The sequence below is a fragment of the Danio aesculapii genome, chromosome 2 (genome assembly GCF_903798145.1).
Source record: "Danio aesculapii chromosome 2, fDanAes4.1, whole genome shotgun sequence".
NCBI lineage: Eukaryota > Metazoa > Chordata > Actinopteri > Cypriniformes > Danionidae > Danio > Danio aesculapii.
Window position 1 is genome coordinate 32,330,428 of NC_079436.1, and position 18,468 is coordinate 32,348,895.

The 18,468-nt window shown below is 37.2% G+C and overlaps 1 protein-coding gene across 3 annotated transcripts; it reads left to right on the forward strand.

Annotated features, from left to right (window-relative positions):
• Nucleotides 1–2,480: 2,480 nt before the first annotated feature.
• On the forward strand, nucleotides 2,481–12,313 carry zgc:136930 (uncharacterized protein LOC563946 homolog). Of its 3 annotated transcripts, XM_056477668.1 has the most exons (10): nucleotides 2,481–3,174; nucleotides 3,319–3,379; nucleotides 3,450–3,545; nucleotides 5,327–5,506; nucleotides 5,596–5,721; nucleotides 8,297–8,517; nucleotides 9,511–9,548; nucleotides 11,785–11,871; nucleotides 12,006–12,038; nucleotides 12,159–12,313. In XM_056477668.1, the coding sequence occupies exons 1-10, from the start codon at nucleotides 2,540–2,542 to the stop codon at nucleotides 12,200–12,202; spliced, it is 1,521 nt and encodes a 506-aa protein (XP_056333643.1). In that variant the 5' UTR covers nucleotides 2,481–2,539; the 3' UTR covers nucleotides 12,203–12,313. The 3 variants fall into 3 exon arrangements, with proteins under 3 accessions (XP_056333643.1, XP_056333659.1, XP_056333652.1); XM_056477684.1 differs by lacking the exon at nucleotides 11,785–11,871 and having other exon boundaries at nucleotides 12,009–12,038; XM_056477677.1 differs by lacking the exon at nucleotides 11,785–11,871 and having other exon boundaries at nucleotides 2,482–3,174.
• Nucleotides 12,314–18,468: the final 6,155 nt, after the last annotated feature.

The following is an 18,468-nucleotide window of genomic DNA, read 5'->3' on the forward strand; positions in this document are numbered from 1 at the left end:
TGCATTAAAAGGGTGGTATATTTTTAAGGCTTGGTTGTGTTTATAAGATACAAAGCAAAGTGTGCTCATGCTTCACTTGTAAAAAAAAATCACATTGTTTTTTTCTTATGTCTTACTTTGATTATATACAGCTACTCTGCTAACATGAAAACGACTGTCATATTTCCTAATTCCTCTGCCCTCTGAGAGGCTCTGATTGGTCAGCTAACATAATGTGCTGTGATTCCCGGATCGGCTCCATGTCACCAGAAAAAGCATCATGCCCCTACAAGCAAGCGCTTTTGCGCTGTGTAAACACTGTCAGTCTAAGTAGCTGTTGGCCGAATCAGTTTGTGCTTGAATCAGACAGAAAATGAAGAGGACACAGCTGAACCTCACGCCTGCTTTCTAAAATAAAATCTGACAAGTGTCTTTCTCATATATTCAGAATAAGCATGTGTAAGTAATATGAAACGTTCACATATCTTTTGGGAGTTTGTTATTTGAGATATAGAACCCAGGAAAAGCGGCCACAGAGAGAGAGACACTATGAATTTGTAGCTAAATTGTTGGCGGTGCCAAACACCATGCAACGTACTGGCAACAGCATACTGTCAACGCTAGAAACTTTGCTTGTAAGAGATCAATTTTAACAAATAAAGTAAAAATAAAACAAATAAATCTTACAGGTTGTGGCTCACAATTCACAGCTTCGTCTATTATGGTTGGAGCAGCTCCTTTGAAGAGTTTTTAGCCGAATCCAGCACTGAAGTGGGAGAGATTCTGGAAGCTCTCCTTTGTCAAATGCTAGCTGTATATTTTTTTATAATTCTGTGAAATATACTTAAAATTAAATTGTAAGCACTTCTCTCTTTGTGTCGTGTCCTTTGGAAGCCCAAATACAGAAACAGAAGAAGCTCTGTGGAAATAGCAGCGTTTTTAGCGATGGCATTTTTAGCTTTGTCTGCTTAAACATTACAGCGCCTCTGGCCACGCCCCTTTGCTGAACGGGGTGTATGCGTGAATGTGTGTAACCTGAAGGGTTTGTGATCTCACTAGCCCAGATGTGTTTTTTTGTATGTCTTTGTTCGCTGTAGGCTTTGATAAGCTAATTCTGTAACAGCCAATCTCTCCCTTTGCATTGAACTTCAAGAGTATTACATTCAGTGATGTTGTTTATGTTCACACAGCTACATTACACATCAACTAAAGTTTAAATGTTTATCGTAGTGGACCACCGCTTAAAGTTGTATATTTCAACATTTCTATGTATTTATTTTATGATTTAAACTGAATTACATATAACCAATTTATATTTTTCTGCTGACCTACATGAATGCTAGTGATGGGCCTGTGCATCTATCAATGTTATTTTATATATTAAATGTTGAAATATAATATATTATTTACAAATTTTAATAATCCAACTGAAATACTATTTTGTAATAATTTCTTGCTTTTTAATATTAAAATTTAATAAAGAATATTCAAATGTTTTATATTTTTGCAAGTAATGAAAAAAAAAGTTTTATTATTTTTCAGCTTTATTTCAACTACTAATTACTGAATGTTTTTTACTAACACTGGTGCATTTATTAAAAATATGATATAATAATTAATAATATAGATTTTCTGTGATTAGTCAATTTGTTTTTAACATTCATTCATTCATTTTCTTTTCGGCTTTGTACCCTTATTAATCTGGGGTTGCCACAGCGGAACGAACCGCCAACTTATCCAGCATATGTTTCATGCAGCGGATGCCCTTCCAGCTGCAACCCATCTCTGGGAAACATACATACACACTCATATGGACAATTTAGCCTACCCAATTCACCTGTACCGCATGTCTTTGGACTGTGGGTGAAATCAGAGCACCCAGAGATAAACCCATGCGAACGCGGGGAGAACATGCAAACTCCACACAGAAACGGCAACTGACCCAGCAGAGGCTCACCTCAGCAACCTTCTTGCTGTGAGGCGACAGCACTACCTACTGTACCATAGCGTCGCCTTGTTTTTAACAATAAATGATAAAGCAATTTGTCCTAAATAGTCCTAAATAGTATCCATACTAATCTATATATGGGAAACCTGTGTGAAAACAGTAATTGTAAAAGCAGTAACATTTAAATTTTAAGATGTATGCAGTGCGGAAATAAATTCTTTAGTTATAAAAGAAATTAAAGCCATTTCATAATTCTCTTGGTAAGTATTTTAGTGGCTAAATGTTAATAAGTTAGTAAGGTAACAGCTTTGAGAGTAAAAAAAAAAAATATGCAGGCTGATGTACATTGTTCACTGCCTTTACTGCAAACACATAATTTAGACTGAAGATGAATCAAAAGAAAATGTGCCTGCAGGTGAGAATATTTTGAGTTTTAACAGACAACCGACGCCATACCTTAACACTGAGACAAGTTACAGCTTATTCTTCCTCTAAAGAGTGTCCTTTTTGCTCTGCCCTCCCACCCTTAAGTGTATTTAAATGGGAAGCATCAGTCTCTTGCTCTGCCTGCACTCTCCGCTTGGCTCAGACTCTCACCCATAGCTCTTTACTATGTCTCTGTCCATTTCAATGGCCTCCTCCAGGATGTCTGGTGGATATGGAGGTTTCGGTGCTGGTGGTGGAGCAAGGCTGGGTCTCGGGTTGGGGGGTGGTGCTGGTTTAGGTGGAGGTCTTGGTCTGGGAGGTGGACTTGGATATGGTGCGGGTGGAGGTTTTGGACTTGGCCTTGGTGGAGGTGCAGGGGCAGGTGCGGGATTGGCACTGGGTGGTGGTGGTGGTGGTGGTGCATTGGTTGCCAGTCCTGCATTCGCTATGGGTCGTGCTGTTGCTGCTGGAGGAGTCGGTGGAAGCTCTGCATTCGCCGCCGGTCCTGCATCCGCTGCTGTGGTCCCCATCCTTTCCAGAGCGGCTGAAAAGCACACACTCTCTGGGCTGAATGACCGCTTTTCCACATACATGGCCAAAGTGAGGGCACTCCAGCAAGAGAACGCAGCTCTGGAGGCCAAACTGTCCCAGCTAACCGGGGGGGCAGATGTGTCCCCAGAATCCTCAGTGGCTGCAACGGTGGAGTATGAGGCTCAGCTGAGCGAATATCGCAGCACGCTGGAAACTCTCACCATTGACACCGTCAAACTGGAGATTGAGCTGGACAACGTCAGGGGAACTGCTCATGAGCTGAAGGCTAAGTGAGTGGTTTCTTTTTTTTCTATTAAATCTGATTGTTTTCTTTTTAGCAATAATTCTTGTGGGAATGTTTCAATATGATAATCAATGTTAATTAAAACACTTGAAAAATTGGGATTGTTCAAAATGTTCTGATTTTCACTAAGGCTTGACTTTGAGCAAGGAGTGAAGTTTCAGCTTGAGTCTGATATCGCTGCCATGAAAAAGGTGAGCAGGATGACATGTAGTCACCGTATGAATATCGAATCTGTACTTTTAGTGACTTTTCCTTTTTCAGGACATTGAACTGGCGTCTGACCTAAGAATTGACCTGGATGCTAAATACTCTAGCTTGAAAGACGAACTGGACTATGTGAGCAAAACACAAGAACAGGTACTGAATTTAACAAAAATCTCTCTACAGCACGCATTATGATAGATCTATAAAATATTTGACTGTTTTTCTAGAATGGCTAACCTTGAAGTGCTGTAAAAACAATTGCCATATGTCCATAATGTCCAATAGTGGATCTAACTTAGAAATTTCTCATTTAGAATTTTCCTAATAATGAATAATTTTGTTGTTTGTTTTGATTTACTTGGTGTTGCAGTATTATAAGCTTTAACACAGAACTTATATATGACACCTTAAACATACTTTCCAACAACTTTTATTCCAACTGTTTTTATTTATTCTATTATTTTTTTGCTGAATATTATTGAAAACCAACATAATATTGTATTATTATGTATACAACATACAGTAAATATAAATATTTTCTCCAGTAAATATTTTAACAATTCAATAACAAGTCTAATATATCCAGATGCATCAGAATAATGTAGCTACTAGCTAACAATGTTTATATATTATACTATATACTATACTACGCCTGTCTTGTCTGCTTTTGAGCTATCTTACCTGAACTGTCTCCATCACTGCTTTTATCTATCAAGTCCAATCTACATCATTCTCATGATCACTAAAACCCATCTCATCCCCACTTTTGTCTGCAGGAAGAGCAAGTTCTGTCCATTTCTTCTTTCACTTAGAACATGGTGGCCTTCCCTAATATACTGTTCCCTGTTTTTAAATCTAATCAAATGTAGTATTTCCATTAAAACTAGATTTTATTCATAATGCAAATCCCATTAACATATGACTAATCAACATTATATTACTAGCGTACTGTTACGACTTAAAAGATCACAGCTGACCTTGCAAGCTAGCTAACCTGATGCAATATTGCACATTCCACTATTGCAGTGTTGCCATTTGGCAACACATACATTTAATTGATTTATAAAAAAATAATCTGATAAAAACTTTTTTGAGTTGTGAATATGTCATCATAACTTACTGGAGGTTATGTCTCAGATTATCTTAGTTGACCCTCAGTTTTTATTGACATTTTCATTTGCATTCAGCCAACTACTCACAATAAATGCCGGTCTGCCAGAAATCGCGCCACAGAAATGCACTGCACGTCATGTGACTTTACCAAAGCACATCATTGGTTAAACCAGGGGAGCCCAAACTCGATCCTGGAGGGCCGGTGTCCTGCATTGTTTAACTCCAACTTCCTTCTACACTTGCCTGGAAGTTTTTGTTTACATAGAAAGAGCTTGATTAGCTGGTTCAGGTGTGTTAAATTGGGGTTGGAACTAAAATATGCAGGACACTGGCCCTCTAGAACCGAGTTTGGGCACTCCTAGGCTAGACTAAGGCCTTCTCTTGCCTACAAAAATAAAATGTTGGTCTTAAAGAAACAGTGGCAGGAAAATAATACATACATACAACATAAATATCATGTTGCCATATGGCAACACCATGCGGAGTTAATGTTCCCCCCAAATCCCTCACATTTACTCAACCACAAGTTGTTCTAAACATTTATGAATTTCTTTCGATATTCTGAAGAATGTGGCAGTTGACAGCCACAATAAAAACAAAAGATACTACGGAAGTCAGTGGCTGGAGGTTTTTTCCAACATTCTTTAAAATATATCCCCTTGTGTTCAACAGAAGAAAGAAACTCAAACATGTTCAGAAAAGGTGGAGGATGACTAAATGTTGACAGAATTTTCTTTTTTTTTTTACATTTTCAAAAATATTTGTGGCAATATGTTTACTTATTTTTGTGCTTTGTCTCTTTGTTTTGTCTATCGCTGTAGGAACTGTCATCTCTGCAGTCTAAACTGGGCACATCAACAATGGACACTTCAGTCTCAATGATTGAAGTAGACACCGGGAAGTCCTTTGACATTGCTACAGCACTCAACAAGATGCGAATGGAATATGAGAAAACTGTTCAGCAAAACAGAGAGGAGGCCGAGGCATATTACAAACTCAAGGTCTGCAAACAAGAAACACTCAGTGTCTAACACCTTAATAATTCCGGCATTCCAAACTAACAGATCCTATACTGTCTATATGATTGCAGATGGATGAGATGCAGACGGTCAATGCCAAAAACACAGAGGCTGTTTCGTCAACTAAAGCAGACATCACATCAGCCAGGAAAGAGCTGCAGACACTGAGTTTAGAGCTTCAAGGGCTTGCAGCTGCAGTAAGTGTTGGCCTTATGAAATGAATGAAGGGATGAATGAGTGATGCTTAAATGAAGTGCAATTTAATGAGTGTGAGGAAGACTTTAAGCAGTGTTAAGATGGTAATGGGTGCTCAAGAGTTGTAAGTCCCATGAGAAACCGTATTGTCAGCAGTGTGAAATGCTTCAGTGCAGATTCTCAGGCGTATAATCAACACTTCTAAATAAATCACAGCTGTCTGAGACAGGAAGCAGATGACATAGGATGTGGTTTATTGATCTCAGCCCTTTCATATCGACAGCAAAAGCCCCAATGCCACAAGAAGTAGTTTTGCTGCTGCAAAAGAATCGGTTTCCCAAAACAACTCGGGCACTTCAAGTGTTTGACATCACTTACAATAAATTAAATGTGTCTGAGAAGATGAGATATAACAGTGCTGAAGAGTTAGGTGATTTTTTGGCTGCTTGTTATTAAGCTGAACAGGTGTCCTGTAAAAAGGTTATAAGACGATTAAGAACAAAACAAAATAAAAATAAAACATTAACAAAATAAAAAATTAAGGAATTAAGCACAAGGGTAACTAGAACAATTATTCTAATTCTACAAGAAGAGCAGAGCCTATGAAATTAATAACACATAATTAATAATAATATAATAATTCCTTAAATATATATAGCGCTTTTCTGGACACTCAAAGTGCTTTACAGAGAGCCAGGACCTCGGTTTAACATCTCATCCGAAAGACAGCACTCACTGAGCAGTATAGAGTTCCCAACAATATACTGGGGCATTAGGACCCACACAAACCGCAGATTGAGCACCCCCTGCTGGTCTCACTCAATTAGAATCACTTTAAAAACTTTTATTCAGCTAATGAGTTCTGCATTAAGGAGCTTTGAGCATTTAAAGCAACCAACCAAAATCTTCTTACAGTGTGTTCACACTTTCCAGGTTTCTGGTGCGATTGCTTAGCTATTGTGGTTTATTTGAATAAGCATTGCCATCCTAACCTTCATGCAGTCTAAACAAAAAGACAAAGAAAGCTAAAAGGTTCAAATGAATTCTGATGCCGTTTTCAGCATCCATCCATCACTACTTCCCTAAATATACTTATCTTAACCTAAAAAAGGGGTACCCTGGCTATGGGCCAAATTTCTGAGCCCTGAACCCTCTTCTCCAAAAACATGCAAAATATGCATCATTCATTCATTCATTTTCTTTTCGGCTTAGTCTCTTTATTAATCTGGGATCGCCACAGCGGAATGAACCGCCAACTTATCCAACACATGTTTTATGCAGCGGATGCCCTTCCAGCTGCAACCCATCAGTGGGAAGCATCCATACACACTTATTCACACACATACACTACAGACAATTTAGCCTTCCCAATTCACCAATACCACATGTCTTTGGACTGTGGGGGAAACGGGAGCGAACACGGGGAGAACATGCTCGCCACAGAACTCCCCACAGAAATGCAAACTGACCCAGTTGAGGCTCGAACCAGCGACCTTCTTGCTGTGAGGCAAACGTGCAACCCACTGCGCCACCGTGCAGCCCAATATGCATCATTTTTACTCTATTTATTATATGTGCTTATTTAGTAAATGAATAATTTTGGGAACAAAACTATTTCAGTTTTTATTAATGACGTCATTAAATGGTGATAGTGCTTAATGGATAATAAAAACATATAGCTACAAACATAAATTGTATGAACAATCGATTTATGAACAAACAATTTAGTTCACTTTACTATTATGTTCCAAGTGAAAAATCTTCAAGAAGAGCTCACAGTTAGTTCTTCTGTCATGTTTTCTGCCTGACTTGAGATCGATTTGCTTCTGTCTCCTGCTATCTTGATCCATTCGTGCAGTTTCATCTTTTCAAGATCTCTTTTGATCAGGCTCATTATCAGATTTACTCGTGGTTTTAAAAAATGAAATGTGTGACTGCCTCTTTGCACGCACGCACGCACGCACGCACGCACGCACACACGCACACATGCACACACACACACACACACACACACACACACACACACACACACACACACACACACACACACACACACACACACAGGTGTTCAGCACGCACAAGTAAATGCCAGATCCATTAAAATAAATACCCGAAAGCAAAAACACGCGTATATGACTTTTTCCGGAACAGGATCTGGCTGAAATTAAGCACTGTTGTAATTGTGAACTTGTTAAACAACATTGAAGGATCATATAAACCTAGAAAAAACACTACTCTTGATGTTCAGTAAGTTCCGTCACAAAATACTCATCATACAAAACATTTCAAGAGTTTGCACTTAACATTTAATCAGATAAACTGACATATGAACACAAGTGAAATAGGACTGAATGTATCATTTTCTTTTTTTGGTATGGATCAAGCAAACTAAAATAAACAAATATAAGTGCAAATTTCACAGTGAATTGGTGTGGATGCTAATACGGTTATCGTCATCTTTACAGTATTCTTTGTTGGTGTAAAAAAAATTTTAACCCCTGAAATACAACATACCATGACATATTTTGTAGAAATATAAAGTTAGCCAAAAATAAAAAAATGTGTTTACCTTTTCAGAGCATGAGTCTCGAGCAGAGTTTAGCAGAAGCCCAGGCACAGTCCAGTGTTGGAGTTGCTGAGTACCAGGCGCAGATCGCTAGCCTCACATCAGCAATAGAGGTGGCTAAAGCTGACCTTCACAAACAGATCCTGGCCTACCAGGAGCTGCTGGACATCAAACTCGCCCTGGATGTAGAGATCTCCACCTACAGGAAACTTCTGGAAGGAGACGACTTCAAGTAAATATCTTAATCCTACAAGTGGTTTACATAGTGAAAAAATATTTTAATTTCATATTTTCTGTACAAGGAAAAGTGTCTACGTTAATTTAAGTTTTTTCACCAATTTTCTATCATAATTAACATTGAAGTGTTAACATAAATAACACTTCACCAGTTCTGAAATAGTTTATTTTACTGAATGTAATGGTTTGTGGCAAGACATTATAGTAATACAAAATGCTTTCACACTAAGGGAACTTTTTCATAGTTCCTACACTAAAAAAAATGCTCGATTATTTCAACCCAGGTTCAAATTTATAGACAAAGTTGGTCCTTTTAAAAATGACCCCAGCCATTGTTTTATTTATCCAAGTTTGACCCAAAATTGGGTAGAAATAACCCAGCAATTTAGAGTGTAAAACCATTAGATGTAGTACACACTTTTCGGTTTGCTTACATCAAAGGAACATGGAATGATTTTAGGTTTGGGGGAACTTAATTAGCTCCTACTTCAGAGCTGGGTCTAATCCAGCACAATTATCTCAGCCTCAATAATTCGTAGCATTACAGGTTGTCAAAGCTCATTTTTGCTTAGTACTATCTCCATTTGTCCAAAACACAATGAAAACACAAAACTAATCAAGGCATTCTTTATTCTCTAGTTGTTGACTTTGTTAAATTCATTACTTGATGCCACAGTCTACCAGCTTACACTTCAAAGTTTCCAGTGATGGAGTAAAGGCAACCAGAAAAATTATCTGGGTGAAATTGGTTCTGTTCCTGGTTGCTAGTTTCTAGAACTACCCAGTGTGAAAATCCTTATAGTTTATAAATAGCAGGAAAGTGTTAGCACTAGACTGCAGAGAACTGCTAAAAGCTAAAACTGACTAAAGTTGACAGAAATGTCAATTTTGACTACATTTAAACAAGTTGGGGTGATAAAAATAAAAGAATTGTTATTAGATTTTTATTGTTTGCAACATTCTTTTCATTTTTACTGTATGGTTTCAGGATGCCTGAGTTTACAGAGACATCCTACACTTTTTCAGGTGAGAACCACTTTTGTATGTTTCGGTTTCTTTGACTGACAGAAAACCAAAAGCTGTGGCAGTTTAACAAACTGCGAGAAAGCAAAACAGCAATTGTGTCAGGGACAGATATAAGGGAGATTCCTGACAACCTGGGAAAGCTTCTGTGGTTAGACGGTTGTATCTTATTGAGTGTTTGCTTGGTTACTGTTAAACACAAAACTGTTTTATATTTCTAAATGTGCATTTGCACGACTGTTTAAACCAGTGGTGCTTTCTAGTACAGGTATGAGTGTTCATTTTGTGATGAAGACGACAGAGGAAGAAGTCCCTGATAACTAAGATAACAGAGAAGTAGATGAACAAAGTTTCACATTTCTAATTTCGTATGTCATAAGTATGTCATAATTTACATACTCCTGTGTCATTCCAAGCCTGTGTGATGCTCTTCCTTCTGTATAACTGAAACGGAAACCTCTGGTGTGATGAAAAAAGTCAAATTTACGTCAATATCACAGATAATGATTCACTGATAATCTCCTTCAAGTCAGACTTGATTTAGTCAGATATGTGGACATTTTAAATTGTTGAAATGGATCTGATTAAAAAAAAAAATAATGATTTAAAAGATACACCCATCGGCCACTTTATTAGGTACACCTGTCCAATTGCTCATTAACGCAAATTTCTAATCAGCCAATTACATGTCGGCAACTCAACGAACTTAAGCATATAGACATGGTCAAGACGATCTGCTGCAGGTTAAACCGAGCATCACAATGTGGAAGAAAGGTGATTTAAGTGACTTTGAACGTGGCATGGTTTTTGGTGCCAGACGGGCTAGTCTGAGTATTTCAGAAACTGCTGATCTACTGGGATTTTCATGCACAACCATCTCTAGGGTTTAAAGAGAATGGTCAGAAAAAAAGAAAATAACCAGTGAGCAACAGTTCTGTGAGCGCAAATACCTTGTTGATGCCAGAGGTCAGAGGAGAATGGCCAGACTGGTTCAAGCTGATAGAAAGGCAACAGTAACTCAAATAGCCATTTGTTACAACTGATGTATTCAGAAGAGCATCTCAAACCACACTGGGTGCCACTCCTGTAAGCTAAGAACAGGAAACTGAGGCTACAACTCGCACAGGCTCACCAAAACTGCACAATAGAAGACTCGAAAAATGTTGCCTGGTCTGATAAGTCTCGATTTCTGCTGTAACATTCGGATGGTAGGGTCAGAATTTGCCATTAACAAGATGAAAGCATGGATCCATCCTGTCTTGTATCAACGATTCATGCTGGTGGTGGTGATGTAATGGTGTAGGGGATATTTTCTTGGCACACTTTGGGCTCATTAGTACAAGTTGAACAACATGTCAACCCCACAGCCTACCAGGGTATTGTTGCTGACCATGTCTATCCACACCACAGTGTACCCATCTTCTGATGGCTACTTCCAGCAGGATAACGCACCATGTCATAAAGCGTGAATCATCTCAGACTAGTTTCTTAAACATGACAGTGAGTTCACTGTACTAAAATGGCCTCCACTGTCATCAGATTACAATCCAACACAGCACCTTTGGGACGTGGTGGAATGGGAGATTCACATCATAGATGTACAGCTGACAAATATCTGAAGATTATTTCCAGTACCTTGTTGAATCTATAGCACAAAGGATTAAAGCAGTTCTGTAGGCAAAAGAGGGTCCAACTCTGTACTAGTAAGGTGTACCTAATAAAGTGGCAGGTGAGTGTATATTCATGGCTGAAATTTTCAGCCTGACAGCCACAGTCCTTATTTACTTTAGTTATACTGAAATATGTGAAGAAGAAATTCTTCAATTTGTAACTTTCGTTTTCCACAGAAGAAAGAAAGTCATAAGGTGTTTCTAGAAACATTTTCAAGGTAAACAAATGGTGGAATTTTTATTTTTTTGTTGAAATATTCTTTTGAAAAATCCTTAATCTATAAAAAGAGCATTTACATAACAAAGCAGTTAGGATTATTATTCCATTTTCCCTTTCCCTGCACATGATGAAGTCACACAGTTGTTGACTTCTGGCTTTCGCTAGTTCAGCAAAAGTGGACATTTGTGGTTTTATGAAGAAAACATTGTGTTATTGGCTATGTATTAATGCATGTAGCATTAGAGGATGAACTAGAGTTTTGATGATAGGCCTTTTTATTGAAAAGAAAAGTCCTGGGGCATGGTGGAAGGGGGGGCCCTTTCTTATCTGCACTTTTCCATCCATGTAGGGAGGGCATTTCCCCACACCAGCACTCCCCAGGACTCCCCCCATAACCCTGCCCCAAAGGACACACAAACTAGATACATCCTAACAGGCAAGTTTCATGCTAGCATGCAAGGCCAGCGTAGGACAGAAACTGCTTCAGGTTTTTGAATGTTTATGCATATGTCCTTAAATTTAGTCCTTTTCTCTCTGTTTATGACTGTGTCTTATTTATTTATCCAACAGCAGGCCAAATAAAGGTCAAAGAAATCATTACAGGTATGTGCGCAATCAATTTTCACCATTTGATTTGAGATCAAACTTATTTGTGCAGTACTTGTGTTTGGCATGTGATCGGTCAACAACGCCCGCATGTGACTTCCCTCATTTTTCCAACAGAGACATCAATTATCTCTGATGCAGATGATACCGAATCCTCCTGAACCCTGGGAGGAATCCAGTCAGTGCAGTCTTGATGAATGCAGAGCCCCAGCCCAAACGTGCGGAGTCAAGTCCCATCCACTGTTTCTCCAATAAAGCTGCATTTGTAACGACATTTTGTATGTTTGGTTTTTCTCAATCAATGTATATTATGCCATGGTTTTCAGTGTCTTTGACAGTAGTACTGCTAAGCTAGGCTGATAGTAGAAGGTCCATAGAAGCTTTCATTAGTCAAGAACCAATCACAGTTTTTGTTTATGCTTGGAGCTATGACAATATGCTCAACATCCATAGAATAACATCATTCGGGAACATTGTGTTCTGTCATTAAATGTTTGCATTTAGTTCATTCATCCTGTTAATTGCTCATTCAGTCAGGTGTAAATATTATGGCTTTTTTTCGATAAGGGTTGGGCATCACAAATGATTTGTTTCCATTCATTCATTTTCCTTCAGCTTAGTCCCATTATCAGGGGATCAGGGGGCACCACAATGGAATGAGCCACCAACTATTCCAGCGTATGTTTTACGTAGCCCTTCCATCCGCAACCCAGTACTGGAAAATACACATGCAGTCTCACATTCACAGAGACTCATACACAATTTAGCTCATCCAATTCACTTATACCGCATGTCTTTGGACTTTGGGGAAACCGGAGCATCCAGAGGAAACCTGAGGATTGCATGCAAACTCCACACAAAAATGCCAACTGCTCCAGCCGGGACTCAAACCAGCGACCAGCTACCCACTGAGCCATGGTGCTGCTGATTTGTTTCCAATTCATCTTTATTTCTATAGTGCAGTTTGCAATGTTGAATGTGTCCAAGTGGATTGTGAAGGAATATAAAATATCTAGGCCTGTCACAATAATCAATACATCAACTTATTGCACAACACATGGACATGAGCTCAATAATTTTGGTGATGCAATATATATCGCCCATATAGTGTCAGTATGGTTAAAAAACACTATTGTTTTACTATAAATCACTATAGTCAGAGTTGGGTGTAACATGTTCCACAGAAATGCATTACTGTATTCTAATTACATTTTTGGTAAAATCAGTCACTAAAGTCAATGTAATCGCGTTACTTACGTTACAAATTTAGTTTTTAGAACAAAAATTTTTCTTTTAAATAACATTTTCTGCTGCAATGTCAGTTAATAAGCATACGCCTTTAAATTGCTAAACGCGAGCTAAAATGGTTGCTGACAAAAGTGGCTACTTCTTCAAGAGGAAATACAGACATTAATTTGATTTCATTGAGCGTAAAAACAAAAATCCAGTCTCTAAACAACTTTTGACTGCTTTTAACTGGACCAGCAACATGTTCAGGCACTTTAATAGAAAGCATTCTATGTCAAAACTTGTCACCAAGGAGGACATCAGTGCCCCAAGCTGCTGTAATCAACCCATTCTAATGTTTTTCAGTAAATATTAAACTACTGAAAGAGCTGCAGTTTATTTAGTATTTTCATAGGTTTAAAAGCAACTTCGAAGTAAAGTAATTAGTAATCTGATTACATTTTACATTATGTAATTAGTAATGTAATCAGATTACAATTTTCCAGAAGTAGTAATTAGTAATCTATTACTTTTTTAAAGTAGCTTCCCAACACTGACCATAGTATATTTTTATGTGGGTGTCTGACAACTGAAAATAGATCTGGTAGCAGATATCGCAGCCTCGGTTACTTTTTACCTAAACTTTTTGTTAACATTTATTATTATTTATTTGTTGAATATGAATATGAAATATTTCTAAGAATAAATATTATGTGTTCTTTGGAAGAGTTTACTTGCATTGTGATAATATTATATTGTCATTCTGGCATTATATAATGGGTGTCATAAAATGGTCTTAAAATGACAATAATTTAGTTTATTGCAATATATTTTGGCGCAATATATCGTACAACAAAAAATAAATATCATGACAGGCTTAGAAATATCTCCCGGAAATCTATGAAATTCAACCATAAAGTTTATTACTTTGAAATGCCAAAAGTTTTTTTGCATTTTAAGTATCTTATGAGAAAAACATTAGGCCAATTTTTGGCGATTGTGACATCTGATGTCTAGACTATAGGGTGAGAAATATTCTATTTTTCAATTTTTTTTAATTCTATGTATATTCTAAATACTTAAAATAAACTTCATTTACAAACCAAAAATGAGTCAAATACAGGGTACTTATTGGTACTCATGAAAAAAGTCAAAATAAAAATGTCAATGCTTTTGTGTCACATTTCTAAACTTTTGCATTCATTCCCAAGCATTTGAGATGGATATGAGGTTTTGCAAGAGAATACAAAGCTTAAGAGCGATAGTTTTTGTGTTTGTGTTTTCTTGGTAGAACACAATACCTTTGATTTTTGAAACATGATTTTTATATCAAACATTTTCTTATCACCTGCAAGTAGCTAGTTCACAATTAAAGACAAATCATAATGATGATCTAGACATTTTTTAAAAGGTATGCTTAAAAGCTTAAAGGTGCTTTATGTAAGTTTTTGACTCTTCAATAGCACAAAAAACCCATAATATGTTTGCAGATATTTAAGAAACATGCCAAGTCAATATACTTGTTTGTCTGAAAAACAATGCTGAAATCAGATATTCTGCTTTGAAAATGGGCATTCTGTGTCAGAACGCTGTCTTTGTTTTGGTTCTTTTAACCCACCCAATGCCAGTTTAGCCAATTATACTTCAGCACCCTGGATTGCCTTTATGGAAAAACCGCATATTTCATTCATTCATTCATTCATTCATTCATTCATTCATTCAGAAAGGCTCTCAAAGCATGCATCTGAAATGTGACCGAAATGTGACTTCCGGTGGACAGTAACAGACTTCGAAATAAGATGCAAATTCATGAGTTCCACATGAGGTTATTAATTAGCAAATAACATAAATATTACGAACGTAAACATGAGGTGAGCAGGTTACATTGTAACCCCATGTCCTAACAACATGCTATTTGCAATGATAAGCATTTTTGGCTATTTAGACCAGACGCAGCATGACAGAAATTTAAATACAGCCACTCAGAAGCACAGAATATGCATTCACTCATGAAATGGTAAGGTTTATAATCTAATTAATACATATTAAACCCTTTTAAACATTATTAAATGTACATGCTGAATCACTGAGATGTGTTCGTTTTGATTCACAGCTCTAAATTTCAATTTCAAACGTTTTATTTTTTTCAAGATCTGAGGTGAACTGCTGCTGCTTTCAGTAGTATGGCAATAAATGTCATGTATAATGGCATTCAAACTTACATTATTAGCATTTAACACTGAATAAAGCACATGAGTTGTACCTGAGGTGATCATTGTCAGTTTTCTGTTGTTCAGCTGCAAGAAATAGAAGCCATTTTTAATTCATCAATTCCAGATGTTGCTTAGGATAAAAACTCTTATGGAAATTATTTATTCTGTCGAGTGCTGTTCCTTAATTTTAGACCACGACTTTAATCAGCATTTACAGGCTCGATCGTCAGACTTGCTCCTGTTGGACGTCAATCTGGCAACCTACGCTTGCATTTATTTAGATCCAGGAATGTAATACCTATTTCAACCACTGGGTGTCAAACTTACATACTGCACTAAGCAAGAACTGAATTTTTGGAATGCTTTTCGATGTGTTAATGCTAGATACTGCAAATACACACAAAAACACAGTGTCAAATGTGTCCAATACATGTAAAAATGCAAAAGCAGTGCAGTGGATTGCAAAAAGAAAAGCACCATTGCAGTGTCTGGCCAAGCTACCTGAGTTCGCTACGTTGTTTATTTTTAAACATATATCATGAAAAATGCCAATTTTCTGTAGTTCGCCCATTAAAGACTATAGAATACACAAGACATGTCACTCATATAGTTTTGAATGGGGAAAAGAGTAACAGTCAATATGGTGAATGAAGCCCCACCTTCTAGTACAGGAGCCAATCAGCAATTGCTTTAGACTGAGGATTCTCTGGGGGAGAGGCTCAGTGCAGATGTAAGTTTCAGCAAATTTTGTGTGATTCGAACATTTAGAAATGAAACTAAAGAGACAGTTGTTGTTTAATTTCATTGCTGATTCCTAATACGAAATTCAATGGTAAGCTTGGCAAACAATTTTGGAGAATGTGATGTTTCCCCATTCAGAGCTAATGCCCGAGCATAATGCCCGAGAGGTGTTTCAAAAATGGCCGCCGAGTGAAATGACTTGTCCAAAGGGACTTTGTCACCCATGCAAACATGTACTTAAAATTGTACACCCTCAGGTGGTTCAAAACATTTCTTTTTTCCTTACAGTCAATGGTTACCAGTTTACAACCTTTTTCAAAATATATTTTATTGTGTTCATTAGAAGAAAGAAACTCAGACAGGTTTGAAACAAGTGGAGGGTGAGTAAATGACCTTACATTTTTTTAAATGAACTTAAATTTTTGGGGTGAACTATCCCTTTCACTTACAATTAGTAAGTACAATTAGTAATTAAAAATATATATATTAATGTATATATTATAAATATAATATAATGTATATATTATAATCTAAAATAAAATATATATATTAATGTTAGAAACTAATGAATAATGTTTCATAATTTAAACACATGCATATACAAATTCCACTTCTTGAAAGCAACAGTTGTTATTGTTAGAAGACCACGCTGCTCTGACAAAAATTGAGGAAGTCACGCCATGTGAAATCACGCTCATCATGTCATTTGTTTTTCTCACTTTTTTTCATTTTAATTTTCCTCTTTACCACTGTGATGCCACAAAGCTCATGACACTTTTCAAAACATCATGTGACTTGAAAGGGCTTAATAGAAGCGTAGGCCTTAAACAAACAAACCTAAATCGAAGAACAGCTCATCTCAACCTTACTTAGTAAAGCATCTAAACAAACTTGCCAGCTAGCATCTGCCTAACAACCTGAAATCTGTCTTGCTTCTTCACATTTATCATAACATAGTATTAAACACATTTTCTGGTTTCAGCAAAGTAAATAAATGAATTAATAAACCCTCCCTTAAAGTAAAAGTTGTGAGGGGGAGTTTGAGAAATGCGATTATCTGTGCTTGGTTCCTCTATATAGCCTTGTGGTCTTCGCATGTCGTGCAAAAGCTCACCGCAGAATGTCCTCACTCTACAAGGTACTAAATGACAACTGTTTGTCTTCATCTTTGAGTGTGAGCCGTTGCTATGTAGGTTTTGCAGGTTTGTCATGCAAACTTGCATATAGCATGGGCACCACCGAAAACTGTTTTTTGCACTGATTTAAAACAAGACATAGATTGCATCAGCTGTTCGCTTTGCACATCTAAAACATCTACGCTTTATAACGGTTTCTAACAGCATGTGAAAGTCTTCAGTTTGGTAATAAAAAGCAAGGGTATAAAAAGTAGCTATATTTTAAACACTGATTGCTTTTTAAAGGCACAGGCAATCATCCTCAACGGTTTTAACCAATCACAGTTCAATGCAGTTGGAGGAAGGCCTTAAACTCAGACAAAAAACAAGAATATGTGTGTGCGTATGCGTTCTATTTGACCTGGTCACTGAAAACTGTACAGAAAGAGGAACGGTTTATGGTTAGCTTGCATAAACGCCACCAAACGAGGCCACTGGTTATAATTTTAGAGATAAAATGTGAACACCCAGTCGTCCTCCACCGCTTCTGATATGTACCTTGTTTGCCCTATTACAACTGTTATCTATTAACGCGAATGCTTATATCTAACACATTTTCATGCAGAATGACAAAAGTTTTGGTCTCGTAACTGTAAACATGACTGGAAATAAAGGATAAGATGAGTTTATGCATTGAGCAATCAATTGGCAACAGTTACTACGAGTCTTAAAGAAGCCATCTAAAGGCTACCATTTAAGTCTTTGCTGAGCTTTACTGTTATAACTTGGATGTAAATAAAAGGGCAATTGTTGTTGTAGTGTGTCTGACATGTGATAAAAAGGAAATGGCTTCTTTACAACAGGATATATCTTAATGACTCACATAATTATCAGTGCAACAAATGTCTGGTGAGACAATATTATTGATAAACAGGAAGTCTGGGACTCAAACAGTCACACTTGAGCAAGAAACCATGCAAGAAGGACTGCAATGAAGTGAAAAACACTTACACAAATGTTGATTAAAGCTATTAGCTATAAAAATATGTAAAGGTTTTCAGGGTCAGAAGTTTGTATGTGTCAATAGTATTGTGCAAAAATATCGCTGTGGATGTCATTGCTATAATTCTT